General features: G+C 53.7%; 1 protein-coding gene across 1 annotated transcript; it reads left to right on the top strand.

Moving 5' to 3' along the window:
- Positions 1 to 1,472: 1,472 nt before the first annotated feature.
- Positions 1,473 to 13,646, top strand: KRT82 (keratin 82). Its single transcript, XM_053556565.1, has 12 exons — positions 1,473 to 1,949; positions 3,924 to 4,132; positions 6,577 to 6,637; positions 7,255 to 7,350; positions 7,715 to 7,879; positions 10,329 to 10,454; positions 11,018 to 11,238; positions 11,461 to 11,492; positions 12,034 to 12,236; positions 12,392 to 12,468; positions 13,042 to 13,105; positions 13,407 to 13,646. The coding sequence occupies exons 1-12, from the start codon at positions 1,545 to 1,547 to the stop codon at positions 13,644 to 13,646; spliced, it is 1,899 nt and encodes a 632-aa protein (XP_053412540.1). The 5' UTR covers positions 1,473 to 1,544.
- The last annotated feature ends 4,582 nt before the right edge of the window (positions 13,647 to 18,228 follow it).

Consider the following 18,228-nt stretch of genomic DNA (forward strand, 5'->3'; position numbering starts at 1 on the left):
CGTGGGTGGCAGGGTCCTGATTCCTAGGAGGGGAGGGGAATCTGAGGAATAGAGGCAACCCGAGGCCCGTGGGTGGCAGGGTCCTGATTCCTAGGAGGGGAGGGGAATCTGAGGAATAGAGGCAACCCGAGGCCCGTGGGTGGCAGGGTCCTGATTCCTAGGAGGGGAGGGGAATCTGAGGAATAGAGGCAACCCGAGGCCCGTGGGTGGCAGGGTCCTGATTCCTAGCCCAGGCTTCTCTCCCCTGGGCAGCAGGGTGGGGTGAAGTCAGAAAGAATAGGACTGAGACCTGGCCTGTCACCTGGGGACACAGCGCTTCACCATTCTGCACCTCACTTTCTTTATCTGTAACACAGCAGCTACAGGTTGGTCATAGAATTAAATGAGATCATGGATGCAGAAAGCTCAGGGTGCTCTGGATCAGTAAGCACTCAATAAGCGTCATTTTCACCACTACTGGCTTGATTTGGACCTGGAAACAAGTCTCAGGTGGAAGGGAAAGGCCAATCAGCCACAGCAAGGAGCTCATTGATGAGACTGATGGGAAGTCAAAGACAGAGCCTGGGGAGGAGGCTTCAGGCATCTCCAAAGATCTGTGTCTGTGAGCAGGCTGCAGGAAGGAAGGCCTGAATCCCATATCCACTTGAAAATTCCTAATGGCCACAACTGTCCCCAGAGACGTTCTCAGGCCAGAGCAAGCTCTGTCCACCTCGGGGAGGCTCAGGATGGAGTGGGAAGAAAGGGAAAGAACATGGAACCCCAGATCTAATGCTGAAGTCGTGTTTGCAGGGGCCAAAGAGTATTGGGGAGAGCATCCTCTCCTCTGCCCTCCATGGCACGAGGGCCTCCTTTTGAGTCCCCTGTGGCATTTTTGGACTCATGGGCCCTGGAGAGAAGTGTCTCTGACTGGAGCCCATCTACCCTCAGGACCCCTGGAGGGACCGGGGGAGGCTGAGCAGGGCCAAGGTCCAGCTTACTGTTGGGAGGCTTCTCCCATCCCCAATCCGTCTTCCCTGGAAACTCTTAAGCTCACCTAGGAGCCACAGAGGGTACTTGGGCTTGGAGAATCCAGAGAAAAACATACAGATGGCCTTGGGGAGGTAGACAAAACACCCACAGGCATATGGGATTTGCCCTCCCATCCCAGGAAAGTGAGGGTGTATAGTTCATGTCACCCCATCCTCTCCTATGAAATGACATCAAGTCCTCCCTTTCCTTGAGGCCAAGACATTGGATAGGGCAAACATATCAGCCTGGCTGGCCTCACCTGTTTATGGGGTGAGGACAAGTAGGATTTTTACAGGGCCCACCAGCACCGACCTCAGCACCTTCTCTTTGCTCTTTGCTACCCTAATTATCTACCTTGCCACTTAGCGCTGCCAATATCCCAAGCTCATAAACCTGATTTCATGATGATTGGGGGTTTGACCAGCTCAGCCCTCCACCTTCCTACCAGATAAAAGGGGGGGAAACTGGGCCACAGCTGGCTCATTCCTATCCCTGTCCTTCCCTCCAGGGCCACGTCTCCCTGCCTCTGTCCTGCCATGTCTTGTCGTTCCTTCCAGCCGAGCTCCAGATGTGGCAGTCGGAGTTTCAGCTCCTACTCGGCCATCATGCCCCGGGTGGTCACCCACTATGCAGTGAGCAAGCAGCCATGCCGGCCTGGGGGTTCTGGCGGCCTCCGGGCCCTGGGCTGCCTGGGCTCACGGAGCCTGTGCAATGTGGGTTTCGGGAGGCCTCGGGTCGCCTCCAGGTGTGGCCTGCCCAGCTTCGGGTACCGAGTCGGGGCCGCCGGTGGGCCTCCTGCCTGCATCACCCCCGTCTCCATCAATGAGAGCCTGCTGGTCCCATTGGAGCTGGAGATCGACCCGACCGTGCAGAGGGTGAAGAGGGATGAGAAAGAGCAGATCAAGTGCCTCAACAACCGCTTCGCCTCCTTCATCAACAAGGTGGGTGCGGGCCCAGGGCTCCAGGGCTGCAGGACAAGATGTACTGCCGATCTGTCACCTGGTCTTTGTCTGGTCTGGGGGAAGCCGCAGTTTATCCATTGGCCTCTCCCACATTCCGTGGCCTTTGATCTTTGGAAGCTGACTAGATAAGACTCCACACTAAATGTGTCTGCCTCCCAGTCCTTTTGTTAATGTCATCTCTCTCTGGCCAAGTCACCAAGGTTGCCGGAGGTCAGACCATAAGAGAAACCTCCAAAGGAATGACCAAAGAGGCAGAAAAATGCCCTTTCTCATGAGCATTTAACAATGGAACCTTCTGTGCACTTGAGCTGTGTCAAGGCTCTTGGGCCTGAAGCAAAGGCGAGTTTGCTGTCAGTTTAGGCTGGGAGGAGGAAAACGTATAGCAGCCACAGATAGAGGCACCAGGTGACTGTCAGGAAAGGCTTTTATCTGCCAACCCCAAAGCCACAGCTCTGAATGCTGACAGGGGAGGTGCTGCCTTTCTTTAGAAGCCTGAACTGGCGGCATCCCTTATCCCCCAGGCCTGTGCCCACACCTCAGAGAGGCTCTTAGGGTCAGGATCCATGCCAAGGACTGAGCTGGTATTTCTGGTGACACCTGAGGTTTAGGGGCAGGAGTCCTGGGCCAGAACAAGAGACCTGAGCCCTGGTGTGGGCTCCACTCCTTGTGACCCTGAATCCCCAGGCTAGTCACTCATCTGCTGCCCAGTGGGAAGATAAAAGAGAGATGGTGGGAGACTTGAAGGAGGTAATACATGCAAAGTGCTTCACAAACTACTTGTTTAGCCACATTTACAGTTTTCGTTTTAAAGCATTTTAAGTTAAAGCATATTAAGTTCCGACCATAAACTCATTCCAATGTGGACCCTGGTCATCAACAACATCATACCTCCTTAGGTGAGGCTGGAAGCCTCCTGCTGGTAGGGCCACTGACCAGAAGTAGGGCCATATTACTTCTGATTTTTTTTTTTTTTTGAGACAGAGCCTCAAGCTGTCTCCCTGGGCAGAGTGCTGTGAGCATCACAGCTCACAGCAACCTCCCACTCCTGGGCTTAAACGATTCTCTTGCCTCAGCCTCCCAAGTAGCTGGGACTACAGGTGCCCACCACAATGCCCGGCTATTTTTTGGTTGTAGTTGTCATTGTTGTTTGGCAGGCCCGGGCTGGATTTGAACCTGCCACTCTGGTGTATGTGGCTGGCGCCTTAGCCACTTGAGCTACAGGCGCCGAGCCACTTCTGATGTTTTCCTGAGTGATAATGCACCATATGGAAAATCTCGGGGCAAAGAATAGAGACCATGTTCCTTTTGTCAATGACTAACTGGGTGACCTAGCTGGGTGACCATGGTCAGCTCATTCAAATTCTCCTAATCTCAGCTTTCAATCCACAAAAAGGGAAGAGGAAGGCTAAGAGTTTTCCACATTATGGTGCACAGGGGCTTTTTTCAGATACAGCCATGCAGGACGTAGCAGAGTAGGTGAAAAGAGCTTAGAGTCCTAAGACAACACCCTTGATCTTCACTTCCCCCCGAGTGCCTCTGGGCAACAAGATAAGAAAGCCTCAGCTCCCAGACATCACTTACATCAGTACGAAGATTCACAGAGTGCTTTCCCACACACAGGCCCAAGTGGGAGCTTTGGGAAACAAATTGAGCCTCAAAGGGATAGGATAGCTTGGTCAAGGTCACAAGGCTAGTGGGAGGCAGGCAGGTGGGGCTGGAATGCGGCCCTACCCCAGGCCTGTCGGGCAGTACCCGTTTCACCATGGCAGACAAGCCCTGAGCAGGTGTGGGAGACAGAACACATACCCTTAGGTGCCAGTATGTACAGAGACTCTGCTTTTCACAAATGCTAGTACACTGGCAGGCATGTTGAGAGAGAGGGCATGAGCTCATTCCACTGCCCTCTCCAAGGCCTGGTCCCGCTGCCTGGTGACATCCTATTCTTGGCCACAGGTCCGGTTCCTGGAGCAAAAGAACAAGCTGCTGGAGACCAAGTGGAACTTCATGCAGGAGCAGAGGTGCTGCCAGAGCAACATCGAGCCCATCTTTGAGAGCTACATCTGTGCCCTTCGGCGGCAGCTGGACTGCGTGTCCGGGGAGCGTGCGAAGCTGGAGTCCGAGCTCTGCAGCCTCCAGAACGTGCTGGAAGGCTACAAGAAAAAGTGAGCTGGCTCTGCCTCACCCCACCGGGGATCTCGGGGCAAGCTACCGGGCAAGCTCCGTAGTTTGGCTCATGAGGTGGCAGAACATCACATGGGTTGATGTGAGCAGAGCACACACAGTGCACGGTGGGAGCTCTGAAATCCTGCATGCTCATCTCCCTTCCCTCCGCCTGCCTACAGAAGGCCATTATCGCTCTCCCTGTAAAACAAGCTCTTTCACCTGCCATTGCTGGGACTCTGGTCCCTGCTCCAAACCACCTGCTCTGCCTTTTCTTCCATCAATCCCTTTGCAGACCCTGAAGAACTTCCTACTCCCCAAACAGACTAATTTGAGGCCCCAGGCCTCTTCCCTGCAAGCATTTGCTCCTGCCTTTCCTTCTGCACCTCTCCCACCACACGCAGGCCACAGCCCCCATTTTCTCTCACCCCATGACACTGGCTTGCTGGAAATCTCATAGCTGGAATTCACCCCCTCCCCCATTACCAGAGTTCTAGCTCCCCCATCTCACTTCCAAGTTCTTTCCAGCAGTTTCTGTTTTCTATCTTGCTAGAATCGCCCTCCCTGAGAGCAAGCGCTAGAGTCTGATTCACAGCGTGAGTAGGTGGCTGAGAAGCATATGGTAATTAAGAGCTTGCTGGCCAGCAGAGCCAGTGCTTGCAGGAAGCTGAGGCCCAGATAAATTGCTTCACTGGGCCCTGGGCCCAGCGCCCCATGGGAGTGTGTGTGGGTGGGGAAAATTGAGACAATGTCTTTCCACTAAGTAGAAAGGTTCAAATTGATTGAGAGCAACAGATCATAAAGAATGTGAGGTCAGTGGACTGGACCCCCACTGGGGACACTCATGCTGCAGGTGCCAGACACCACCAGGAAGTGTGGGTGCCATAAAGAGGGAAGAGGCTGGCTCCTGCCCTCAGGATGCTAAGTCTAGTATGCACAGACCACCCCCGTATACACACCAGCAGCTGCAACAGGGCACAGGGCAGAAGGGAAAGGAAGCCCAAGAGAGAGGGGAAGGCTTCCTGGAGGAGGTGCCATTTGCTCTGGGCCTTGAAGGATAACTAACTTTCATTCCAATGGCTTCTTATGAAAAGGAATCCAGAGTAGACCCTGGAAATAGGAACAGGACAGGAGCAGGCGATAAGGAAGGTCCAGAGTATGCCAGGTGAGGGAACAACTCTAGTAGACTGTGACAGGTGAAGTGTGGAGGGGTGTGGAGGCCAGCCTCAGCGGAGATGATGCCCGTTCTGAGGAATAAGTAGAAGGTAAGCCCAGGACACGTGTCTGAAGCTCCAGAGGAGAACTAGGGCTTTGGAAAGTGAGAAATAGGGGAAGGAGGGTGGTGCTTGTGGATCAAAGGAGTAGGGCACAGGCCCCATATGCCCAAGGTGGCGGGTTTAAACCTAGAGAGGTGGCGGGTTCAAACCTAGCCCCGGCGATAAACTGAGGGAGGAAGGAAGGAAGGAAGGAAGGAAGGAAGGAAGGAAGGAAGGAAGGAAGGAAGGAAGGAAGGAAGGAAGGAAGGAAGGAAGGAAGGAAGGAAGGAAGGAAGGAAGGAAGGAAGGAAGGAAGGAAGGAAGGAAGGAAGGAAGGAAGGAAGGAAGGAAGGAAGGAAGGAAGGAAGGAAGGAAGGAAGGAAGGAAGGAAGGAAGGAAGGAAGGAAAGAAAGAGATGAACCAAAACTATCGTTTTTAACAGTAGTGGCAAACACATGGTACCCACCCGGGCCAGGCCCTATCCTACTAATGTGTGTGATGTATTAACTCACAGCAGCCTGTGAGGCAGGACCAGTGTTCCCCTCACTCTGCAGATGATGGGACTGTAGGTGATGAGATGCAGAGAGGCCAAGTCACATACCCAACTTGGCCACGACTAGCATGTAACAGAGCCAGGACTCAGCCAATCCCCTCTGCCGTAGGGGGCAGTGAGTGGGCCGAAGAGCCCCAGGCACTTGGAGGCAATAGTGGGCTGTCTCTGTAGGTCTGGCAAAGTGGGTAATTGCTACCTCTGCTGCTGGATGGCAGGTAGGGGCCAGGCCCAGAGTCCTCCCAGTGAGAAGGGCCACAGGGCCAGCTAGGAATGTCCCTAGGAATGACTTGGAAAAGACAGCGATGCCCACAGCACAGCCTTTCTCCACCTTCCTAGAGGGGACAGGTGAGAGAAGGTGGCCTTAAGGAGGACCCCCAGAGGATGACTCATCACAGGAACAGGGGGAGGGGTAAACTCCTGGGGAGAGGTAAACTTGAAAAGCAGTTGTGAGGGGCCATGGTCACGGTCATCTGTCTTAAGAAGGTGAAGGAACGAGAGGTGTCCAGAGACAGGGCTGGACCTGGTGACTCCTCAGGGTGTTCAGTGACAGGCAGAGTCTCCCCCACAGGCCTGATGCCAAGGCCTCTTCCTAAATCCATGCCTGACTAAAGTGTTTTTTTTCCTGCCCGTTGCACAGGTATGAAGAGGAGCTCACCCTGCGCCCCTGTGTCGAAAACAAGTTTGTTGCCTTGAAGAAGGTGAGGGAGGGCACTCCGGAGGAGAGACCCCAAGCTGGCCTGGCAGCCCTGGGCCGTGTCCAAATGTGTCTACAGCCCACTCAGCCCACTACAGGGTCCTCACCCTCAGACTCCTGGGCCGACTCCCTCTCCCCTGCCCCCTTGCAAAAGTACAGGGATCGGCCTGGCCTCCACCTCCCAACTCATGAGGATCAAAGCTGAGTAAAAGTCATGTCTACCCCTGCCAGGGATAATGCCAAATCAGAAGCAAAACAAAAGTTCTGATGCAAGCCCCCAAAGACAATGGCGATGATTCTTCAGACAGGTAGCCTGATATTTCCAGGCCCAAGTTCTGCAAAGTGAATTCTAGAAGCCACACCCAAGGCTCCTTTAAACTCCCACCCACTTCAGCGCCCTCCCCATCAGGACATCAGGCCTAGGCACAGGGTCCAGGGGCTGGGGACCTTCTCCCCCACTTTGGGTCCATCACTCCCTCATATCCACATGGGCTCAGTGAGGAAAGGTGGGCCCCATACCTGCACCTGCCACCAGCCTGGCTGGGAAGGGAGCCAGGGGGTGGAAGCTGTGGCCTTGTCCAGCTCCAGCCCAGGCATGGCTCTGTCCCTGCTCTGCCACAGGAGGTGGACACAGCTTTCCTGATGAAGGCTGACCTAGAAACCAATGCAGAGGCTCTAGTCCAGGAGATCGACTTCCTGAAAGGGCTGTATGAGGAGGTACCAGCCGCCCTTCCCTCTAAGTGGTCGGTCAAGGGCTAGTGCCCAGGGAGCAATGGGACTGGAGAGTGTCTGCCCAGTGGGGATGGCTCAGGGTGAGCATGTGGGGAGGTCAGCTCTGGACAGGTGGCTTTCAGGCAGTGAGACTCCACAAGTCAGATCATCCAACCTTCAGCTCATAGGCCCCTCTGAGAAAGTTTCCATGGAGCTCTGGGTAACTAGAGTGTGGGGACAGGGAGCTAGCTGGACTGCATTTGGAACAGCTATGGCAGATTTCTAACCAAATCTGCTGTGGGATGGTCAGAGTGGCTCTCCCTACTTCTGCACCTCTGTCCTCACACCTTCTCATGGGGACCCCTATCAGGAGATCTGCCTGCTCCAGTCCCAGATCTCAGAGACCTCGGTCATCGTGAAGATGGACAACAGCCGGGAGCTGGATGTAGACAGCATCATTGCAGAGATCAAGGCACAGTATGATGACATCGCCAGCCGCAGCAAAGCTGAAGCAGAGGCCTGGTACCAGTGCCGGGTGAGGCCCTGAGATGGGAGCTGGGGGAGCCCAGAAAGAAGAGGGGAGAGGGAGAGCCCCTCCGTCCCCCAGGAAGTGGTGAGGAGCTAATGAGGACCAGGACACACCACGAACCACGAACCCCATCCCTTCTATCTCTGCCATGCCCCAGGGCATGTGGGAGGGATCCCGTGTGGGAGGGACCCCGCAGCTCAAGCCTGTCACCAGGGTGCTGGGGTGCCAGCTTTATTTATCTGCAGACTCACCGGAAATGCTTCCCTACCCAGCACTCAATAAATAGTAATTGGTGATTATGGCAAAGAGGGCTCTGGGCTTTGAGGTGTGGGAGGAGGCTGGTGGCATGGGGTGTTTACTGATGGCAGGGCAAAAATGGTGATTAAGGTGGCCTCAGACTAGGTAATTAGGGCTTGCTGGGAGAGCAGGGGGAGCCTCTGAGAGCAATTCAATTTGACAAACAAAGGCACCATCCATCCATGCATTCATTCATGGGTTCACTCATTCATGATTGTTTATTGAGCACCCACCATGTGCCAAGCACAGCTCTAGAAGCTGGGGATTTAGCAGGACACAGAACAGACACCTGTCCCTGCCTTCATGTTACTTTCCTTCCAGAGAATAGACCAGACAGATCAAAGCGCTGTGGATGTATGTTAGTTAGAGGGTGATGTGTGCTGTGGAGAAATAAGTCATGGTGAGCGTAGGGAGTGTTGTGGGCATGCAGTTTTAAACAGGTGGCTGGGAAGGGTGGGCTCACCACGCCAGAATACAAGATAGCATGAAGTGATTGCTAAGGGCAAGCAGCAGCTTAAGGGAGTTTGATGACAAAAGCAACACATGTGTCTGGAAAGGCAAAGGCATTGGATCTGCTCTTGAAGGACAAGTAAGATTTCAAGGAGCAGGGAAAGGGGAAGGGGATGGCAGGCTGCAGAGCAGCAGGAGCCGGGACGCAGATGAAAGAGGGGCACCAGGTATGTGATGCGCTATGAAGGAGCTGGGGCTGGGAGGTAAGATGTGGCTGGGTCACAGCACATCTGCAGAGCTGTGTTAGATCCTCTGGAGTTTTTCCTGAAGACAGTGGGTTCCACTGCTCAGGGAGTGTCCCAAGTGATACTCTGCCCATTTTCTGGAGATCTACGGAGATCAGAAGTATCAAATGCTGGCATGGAGCCAGCTGTAGGTGACTCAGTCTGTGGCCCCTCCCCAGGCAGATTTCACCCTGGCTGTCCCCCTCCCTGGTTGCCCCAGGCCACTCATCAGTCAGGTGGGCTCAGAGTATATAACCACCTCATTTTACCATCCTTCTAAGTCAGAATCATGAAGAAAATTCTATTAATTAAGGATTATATTTAACTATAAGGATCGGAAATTTTAAAAACAAAAAATTCAATTTTTACTTTTTTCACAGCTTAAAGTACAAAAATAGACTACCCGAGATGACATAGGGCTTCTATGACATCAGAGACCCGGGCTCCTTCTAGCTTTCTGTTCTGCCATCCTTAATGCGAGCTTCGTCCTCATGGTTGCCTATGTCCCAAGACAGCTGTGATGCCTCCAATCTCAGATGTCATGTCAGACAGGAAGGAGAACAGGGAAAAGGCCAGCTGTGTTATTCCCACTTTAAAAAGAGCTTTCCTGGCAGCCCTACCCAGCAATGGCCACAGATCTCATTGATTAGAGAAGGCTGAGAAATATTTTCTTATCTGTGCTCACTGTCACCCCAAATAGAAGCAGCGTTCTGTTTTAAGAAGCAAGAGTGGATGTTTATTAAACAACTACAGGCTTTCCCACAGTAAATAACAAAGGAGCCAAAGAGGATAATTATGAGCTTATCTTTTGTTTTGTATTTTCTATTCAAGACACTCCCATCCACTATCAGAAAATCTAAATTGGCTAATTTTTAAAAATTTATTAATTACATCTACACATACTGTTCACAAATCAAATTCAGAATACAAAGGTTTTTTGTCTTGCTTTTTTCTTTTTAAGCTAAGCCAAGGTAGGACATTACACTGCATTCTGGTTTTGATTGTTTTAAGGGAAAACATGTAAAAGTCTTTATCCTGATGGGCAGAATGGGCAAAGAATCCAGGCTGAGCACAGAAGTCCCTCCAAGGTCCAGAGGGATAGCCAAGAGGGAGAGAGAGCTCCGGAGACCTTTGGTTCTGGGAAAGAGAGAAAGGGTCAAATATAGAACAGCTAAATGGACAGGAGGGGATCTCAGTGCTTGGGGAGGAATTTGAGGGGTGGGGGGTGAGATGGGAATGAGGAGCAGCCTGTGTAAGGACACCAAACTTGAACAGAAGTGGAAAGGAGTCAGCTGGAGAGCAGATGCAAAGAAGAAACCAGGGAGTGTCCAAGCTAAACATCATGAGAGCAGAGCCCCAGGATAGTGAGAAGGGGGCTAGAGATGCCCCCCAGGCCTTGAGCTCTGACCTCTCTGTCCTGACAGTATGAGGAGCTGAGGCTGACAGCTGGGAACCAATGTGACAGCCTCCGCAACCGCAAGAACAAGATTCTGGAAATGAACATGCTGATCCAGCGGCTGCAGCAGGAAATTGAGACTGTTAAAGCCCAGGTGATTGGGGGGCAGGTGGCTCTGATCCTCTAATCCTCCCTGGGAGCTCTGCTGAGGAGGGACTAACATACACTTAGTCTTGTGGCCCCTCAATGAAGAGGAAACAAGCTCTTTCTACAACAAAGCTGACCTCCGGCAGGAGGAGCAGCCTCAGGAAATGGCTGGTCCCCAGCAGAGACCAAGTGACCACCTGTCAAAGACGAAATGGGAGGAGTGTTTCACTACATGAGAGTATAGAAAAGACATTCTCCATGGTCCCCTCAAAGGCTTTACTACTATGATCCCAAAATGCAAGATGACTCTGAATTGTTCATAAAGTCAGATCCACCCTATTCTCCTAGGTTAGTGAAGACTAGGCAGGTGCTTAAAATCTATTAGCTCCAAAGAAATTGTCATTTTAGCTAGAAAACCAGTCCAAATTTCCTGGAGGAACCAGATGCCATAAGTGAAGGGTAAAAACCACAGCGAATTTGAACCTGGCTGTACCCATCACTGTGTTCGTGGTGAGTCTGTCTCAGGAGTCACAGGGCCCCAGTGAAGCCTTTGTGCACTCTCCCCCGCAGCGCTGCAAGCTGGAGGGTGCCATAGCTGAGGCTGAGCAGCAGGGCGAGGTGGCCCTCAATGATGCCAAGTGCAAGCTGGCAGGGCTGGAGGAGGCCCTGCAGAAGGCCAAACAGGACATGGCCTGCCTGCTCAAGGAGTACCAGGAGGTGATGAACTCCAAGCTGGGCCTGGACATCGAGATCGCCACCTACAGGCGCCTGCTGGAGGGTGAGGAGCACAGGTGAGCTGGGTGAGGGACCGTCAGGTGAGGATGGATGGGCACCAGGTGCGCGGTCACCAGGCCCGTCCATCCCACCCATCACTGCAGCTGCTATGATCTGTCTGCAGTCATCGAACACCAAACAGCACACTGTCTGTGGGCCCTCATCACTAAGGTGGTCCATGCAGGGAGCAGCCTAGTTCTCTCTGACTCAGTTGCTTGTCTTTTCCCTCTTGCCCCCAGGCTGTGCGAAGGCATCGGGCCGGTGAATATCTGTAAGTAGATGGGCCATGCCCCAAGGGCTCAGGGTCCCGAGGGTTCACAATCCCAACACAGCCAGCCCCTCCCCAGCCCTCTGAGGAAGGGCTCTATCCGCCATGAGCTCTGAGCTGATGGTGACGCTGTCCCACCACCTGTATCTTTTTGGAAGTTGGAACCGGGAGCAGATGTGAAGCGTGGTCTCAGGGCTTCAGGGCCCAGAAGTCACACAGAGTAGTACTAAGAGGAAAGCATTTTTCTAGAAGAAGAGGATTTGAAACTCTTCAGGAAGGAGGGATGAGACAAGCAGAAACAGAGAGGGTGAAGCGGACTGCAGGCCTGGCCTGGCCAAGGCTCTGGGGGAAAGAGGAGAGGCATGCAGGGGACAGAGCGCTTCATGCGGCCAGCAGGGGAGACATGGAAGTTGGGAACTGGAATGGGAGTGTCCTTGGAGCTGAATGGCAGCAGGTGGGAGGAATGGCCTGCCTGAGACTTGTGAGGGCACTCCCCTTAGAGTGGTGCAGTGGAGGGCCTGAGCACCCCTTTCTGTTCCCACAGCTGTGAGCAGTTCCAAAGGCGCTGTCCTGTATGAGCCCTGTGTGGTCAGCACCCCCATCCTAAGGACTGAATACTGCCCAGGGGGCACCAGCATCCTCCGAAGCAGTGGGGGCTGCAGTGTTGCTGGCACGGGTGGACCCTACACCCGCTGTGAGCCCCAGGGGCTCCTGGGCTATGGGGGTGGGCAGGGCTCCAGCTCGAAGGCAGGGGCTGCTTCTAGCCACAAGTGTTGACACCACACACTCCAGAGGCTGGAAACCCAGGGACACGGCCCCCAGCCCTTGGCCCTGGATGTCACACCCCACCAGGGCTGAAGACACGGATATTCCAAAGTCCCACCTTCCTACTTCCACTCCAGATTCCCCTCAAGTGTGCCCTGGGAGCTGAGTGCCCCTTAGCCCTCCTTATCTTCCAGCCACCTTTGACAGAGTCCAGGTGAGACCGTGGGGACAGAGGTGGGAGGCAGAGAAAGAGAATACATAGCACCAGGCCCTAGTGTGGCCACAAAAATAGCAGTGGGTGGAGGGCATCACAGCTATCCCATGGAAGTTTCCCCACAAAGCCAGCTCCACTCCCCTGTCCCAGGCTCCCTGCCTCCCTTACATCAAGCTCTTAGGCACCTGAGAAAAGTGAAGGTCTTTTAACACCACCTAAAACCCGCACTACTGTAAACCCCGAGTGGAGCCACCACCAAATTCCATTCTGAATTCCAAAGGACCAGTCAGGACCTGCCAGTGTCCTCTCAAGTACGCAGAATCAAGGTGGTCTTTAGGCAGGAGATTTACTTGAAAATAAGTCCTTCCTGAGTTCACACTGGCAGGTGATGGCAGGGAAATGCCTAGAACAAAGAGCAGGGGACACAGAGTGTTTACCAGACAATCAAGAGCTGACATCATTTGCTCAGTGAACAAACCCCCGCTCTTCTGTACAAAGCTGCCCAGTTCCCACGCCCTCTCCCTTTCATTCCTGTTGCTTTGGGTCTGATCTCAATGTGGGTCCCGGCTGCAGTAATGTGGGGCTGCCCAAGCTGACTCGGAGGCTCTGGCTCAAGGGTCAGGAGAAGGCAGAGGATGTACTGGGCTGACTCCACCTCCCAGGAGCCCCTCTTGCCCAGTCAGGCCCACCCGGGGACCTAAGACCTCTGCCGTGTGTGCCTGGGCTTGTCTGCTCCCAATAAACTGGCTCTGTTCCCAGACTGCAGCATCAGGATTATTCACCCTGCTGTGTGGGGTGCGGTAAGGCTGAGGGGAACACAGAAGCAGCCTTTGGGGACAGTGGCCTGCGGAATAAATCTGGCTCCTTACAAATTGCACTTAAAACCGGCACATCACACCCCATGGTTCACAAGTCACTTCTCATGCTGAAAACTGCAGGCCTTCTGCACAGGCGAGTGGCCCCTGATACCCACAGCGAGTGGCCTGCTGCATGTGTCCTCAGGAAACTGCGGGGTCCTCTGTCATGTCCGTACTCAGCAGCTCCCGAGCCCTGGGCTCTGCTCCTGTTCTGAACCACAGAACCCAGTTGCAAACAGCCACCCACTACACGAGTCCATTCACATGAAAGTCCAGTATGGGGAATGCTGGAGGCAGAAAGCAGCCCCCCTGGCTGCTTAGGGCTGGAGGGAGGGGGAGACAGAGGTTAGGGGAAGTTACGTGAGTTAATGGCTATCAGTTGCCTTTTGAGGTGATGAATGGCTAAAGTCAACTGTGGCGATGGTTGTATGCACTAAAAGCCATTGAATCGTACATTTTAAATGAGTGGACTGTACAGTGATATATCTATACAGTGAGTATATCTCAATAGGGCCATTTTTAAAAACTGGGGCCCTGGCCCCACACCTCACAGGCCTCACAGCCCAACAGGATGTACATACCTTGAGCATGAAGTTACATCAGTGCATACTGCTGTGAGGTGCAGAGCACAGGGCCGTGGAGGATCCTGAGGGTCCCCCCCACACACAGACCTCAAAAGCTTCCTTGAGGATCGGCCAGCTCTGAGGAGTCAGAAGCTGTGGGCAGGGCACACAGCCTGTGCCTGGGTCCCAACGGGGTCTATGATTAAGGACTTCCACATCAGGGAAGGGCAGAAGGGAACATGGGGGCCTGAGAGCCTCAGCTCCCACTTTAAGCCTCCTCATTCTGGCCTGGCCCTAAAACCAGCTCAGCTCCCTGCTGATGAGCTCTGGAAACTACAGGGTCCCAGAGTCAACAAAAACTGAGATTCCAAGGAGACCGCCCACCTCTGTCCCCACCTGAGGCAGAAAACGCGCACTCACTCTGGTGACTGAAGTTGCAATAAAGGAGGAGAGGGCGGGAGGATCCCTGACCCTGCTGTGAGTGGGGGGCTCAGGTTCCAGAGTACCCAGGCCCTGGAGGAGAGTTTGCTGGGCAGGGGAGGGTCTGAAGCCATCTGTCCTTCCTCACTGCTCATCCAGCGGTGGCCTCGGCTCAGTCCTGGGCATGAGCGCAGAGTTCAGGCACGCCCTTGCAGAGCATCCACGAGAGCCTCCCCCCAGGGCCAGCAGTGTGGGACCCAGGCACAGAGCCCCCATTCTCCCTCCTCCCCATGGAAGGAGAGAACTCGAGGGACAAAAGTGCCTCCTGGTGGCTGTGCGGCTGTCCACATCCCATTCAAATCCCTAAACGCCAGGAGCGTCTTCTCTGGGCCAGCCCTGGGCTGGGTGCTGAGACACAGGAGGAGCAGGCCCGGGCCCCTGCCCTGGGCAGGAGAGAGAACTGTCTGCAGGAAGCCAGAGCTCCACTGGATTTGACTCGGCCTGAGAATCCGAATTCCAGCCCCTTCAGAGTACCCCAGTGAGGCCCCGGGGAAGAAACCGCCCAAGAGGCACAGGGAGGGTGGACGGAGCTCTGCGCCTGTGTCTGCCTCCACAGAGGTCCCCCACTTCCCATCCCTGTCCCTCCCACCGCTCTCAGGTGCTACTGGCAGCCTCTCTTCACCCCAGGTGCCTCTGCCCCCAGTGGCCCTGTCTCATGTGGCCCAGGTCCACCCTCTACTGCCACTCTCCACTGGGACCACCAAGTGCCCAGAAAGAATCCCGGCAGGGGCCTAGATTGGGAAATGGCTCCGGAGATGGCATCGTGAGCAGAGGAGGGATAGCTTGGGATCACTGCACCGGGTAGCAGGAAGAGGGCTGTCCCAGCCATCCTGGCCCTAAACGCAGTGTCAGGCATACATCAGCTCCCAAAAAAAGTTGGTTGCAGCAGACTGAGCTACCAGGAGCAACACTTTCACTCTGGACAGCTGACAGCTGTGCAGGCAAAGTGAGGCATTTGGATTAAACCTGAAAAAAATCACTATTCCTATAAGGATGGGGTGGGAGAGATACCAAACAGGAAGGGGGTGCTCTATCCCTCTGGGGAGGTGCTAAATTCCCTCTAAGCATTCATTATGAAATACTAGCAAGGATGGACATAGCCTCCTCCACCCTGTCCCGCTTCTGGGGGACTTCTGAGCTTCCTTTCCCACGGGCAGGTCTCAGCACGACAGCCTCCCTTAGCCTCTCTCAGCACAGACTCATCCCAGACTCATCCCCAGGCAAAACGAAAGCTCTCTAAAGCTTGTCAGCATCTGGGACTCCCCATCACCCCCACCCATAGATAGCATCAGGATGAGCCAGCAGCCAGGGGACCCGGCTGTACAGGGACCTGGGTGAGGGGCTGGGGCCAGGCTCAGCCAGCACATCCCGGGATTACATTGAGGCTGTCTGACAACAACAGCAAAACTGTCACAGCAGCAAAGCCTCCAGCCCAGAGCTGCCAGGGAACTCTTCCCCCTCTCTCCACTTGCCACCCCTAAAATGGCTGAGTTGGTTATACCTTGTCTGGCAAAAACAATGCCTCAGACCTGTAAACTGCTGACGGTGACAGCTCATCCCAGCACAGGGGTTATGCTTGACTGGTTCTAATTACCCCCATGGCCTGGTCAGGGCTGAGGAAGTGGGAAGTGGGACAGCCCAGGAATGGCTAATGGAGTCTAAATGCCTCAGCCCTGGAGCGGGAAGCAGGCGGGGGCTGGACGGGAACAGGGAGGATCCCTCAGAAGTGAAGGGAGGATTGTGCAAAAGTGAGAGGAAAGGGGAGGAAGGGAAGGGGCAAGGGGAGGAGTGGAGGGAGAAAGAGAGCGAGGAAGTGGGGAGCAGTAAGAGCTTCAGGCACTGCACGGCACACATCCCAGGCAAGTTCACGTTCAGTGCTCACACTATCCTGGACCAGGATGCTCCACATCACATACCCACAAGCTGAGGCTTCCTGAAGGCCCTAGTACACATGGGGGTGACTACTGATGTGGCTTAGAATGGCCAGGGCTTGGCGAGAGTAAACAGCAGGCCGACGTCTGGGTGAATGTATCGTTGCTTTTAAGTTCTCTTCAGATAAAGTTCCCCTTGCTGCTTTGCATCTGGAACAGACCTTGCCACCACCTGCCCTTGGTACATCACTACCCAAGATCTCCCTGCTGCTTGGTGGCAAAATTGGGTTTATACCCAGGTCCATCTGACTCCAAGATCAGGCTCAAGTCTTCTGTCCTCACTGGTGTTCTCCAGGCCATTGCTCCTTTCCCATCCCCTTTCGCCGCCACAGGGCATCCTCTGGTCCCCTTCCCGATCTACTGGAACCCCTTGCCTGACCCCGGAGTGGGAAACCCTTTTCTTCAAGCAGCCTGACCCAGAACCCCTGGAGGCCAGAGCTGCAGAGCAAACTGGACAGGTTGTCCCTGAGTTCTCAAGTCTCTTTGCCACCCAGGGCCATTCCTGTACATGAGGGAGACTGGAGTTTCCTTTTTCTGAAATTTCTGCAAAATCAAATGCCTGAATTCCTTTTCTTTATACTCCCTGCTCCGTCCTCCATTTCTTTCCTCCCCCCCGCCCCCCCCCCGTAGTGTGTCCATTCATTCAACAAAACTCTACAGCATGCTCACCACATGCCCCCAGAAGAACGAAACACACGGCTGCGCTTGCTTCCGTGGCTTACACTCCAGCCACCACAGGCAAACCCCTGCAGTAGATGGGATCCCTGGGTGGTGATACATGCTAAGGAGGGAAGGAAGCAGGGCAGGGGGACAGGGAGGACATGGGACAAGGCTTCAACGGGGGGTGAGAAGGTGAGTATGCACGAAGCCCCAGAAGGTTTGAGGGACTTGGCCACATAGCTGTTGGAGGAAAAAAGTTCCAGCAGAGGGAATAGTGAGCAAGTGAGTGTCTGAGCCAGAAGTTTTCCTGCCTGTTTCATGGATAGCCAGGAGGCCTGAGCGGCTGGAGAGGATCGGGCAGCAGGAATGAGGTCGGGGAAGGGAGAGGTACATTGTGCAGCCTCTTTCAGGGCAGGAACCCCGAGTAGCTGGTAAGCCATGGAGGGCTTAGGCCACGGAAATGATACGATCTAGCATGGTTTTAAAGGATCACTCTGACTACAGAGCTAAGAAAAGTCTAAAGGGGCAGAGAGGAAGCTGGAAGAACAGTTGGGAGGACTGATGAACAGATCCTGTGAAAAGCGATGGGCTTGGGCCATCACGGGGACAGTGGGGCGGGTAGAAGCAGCAGCTGGATGTGTCGTGAGGGGAGGATTTGCCAGTTGACTGAGTATGGATACAGACAAAAGAAGAAAAGAGATGAACCTGGGATTTTTCACCTGAACTACAGCAGGGACAGTGAAGTTGACAGGTGGAACATATTTAGCAGGACCCATTGGGAGAACAGTTTGGGATATAGTCAGCCCTCTGTACCCGCGGGTCCTATATCTGTGAACTCAACAGCAACCATAGACAGAAAATATATTTTTTAACTGTGTCTATACTGAAAACATTCATACTTTTTTCCTATAATTATCCCCTGAACAAAACACTATGAAAACTATTTACGTAGCTTTTCCATTGCAGTAGGTGTTACAAGTATCTAGACATGATTTAAAGTACACAGGAGGATGTGTATATGTTATGTGAAAATACCATGCCATTATATGTCAGGGACTTGAGCATCAGTGGATTTTGGTATCTGTGGGGCGCGGTGGGGGGATCCTGGAAGCTATCCCCTTCAGATACTGAGAGACAACTGAATTAAGTGTGAGATGCCTAACTGATATCTAAATACAGATATTGATTAAAATATACGGGTGGAATGCAGGCGTGGAGTCTGGGGTGCAGATGAGCCCTGGCAGTCACTAACAATAGTATTTAAAGCCA

Source organism: Nycticebus coucang, chromosome 12 (genome assembly GCF_027406575.1).
Source record: "Nycticebus coucang isolate mNycCou1 chromosome 12, mNycCou1.pri, whole genome shotgun sequence".
Classification (NCBI taxonomy): Eukaryota; Metazoa; Chordata; class Mammalia; order Primates; family Lorisidae; genus Nycticebus; species Nycticebus coucang.

Excerpts from the sequence above, each read along its gene's own strand:
- KRT82 (XM_053556565.1), top strand. The coding sequence starts at position 1,545 with ATGTCTTGTCGTTCCTTCCAGCCGAGCTCCAGATGTGGCAGTCGGAGT. Across the intron at positions 6,638-7,254 it reads AGTTTGTTGCCTTGAAGAAG|GAGGTGGACACAGCTTTCCT; the intron begins GTGAGGGAGGGC and ends GCTCTGCCACAG. Across the intron at positions 7,351-7,714 it reads TGAAAGGGCTGTATGAGGAG|GAGATCTGCCTGCTCCAGTC; the intron begins GTACCAGCCGCC and ends GACCCCTATCAG.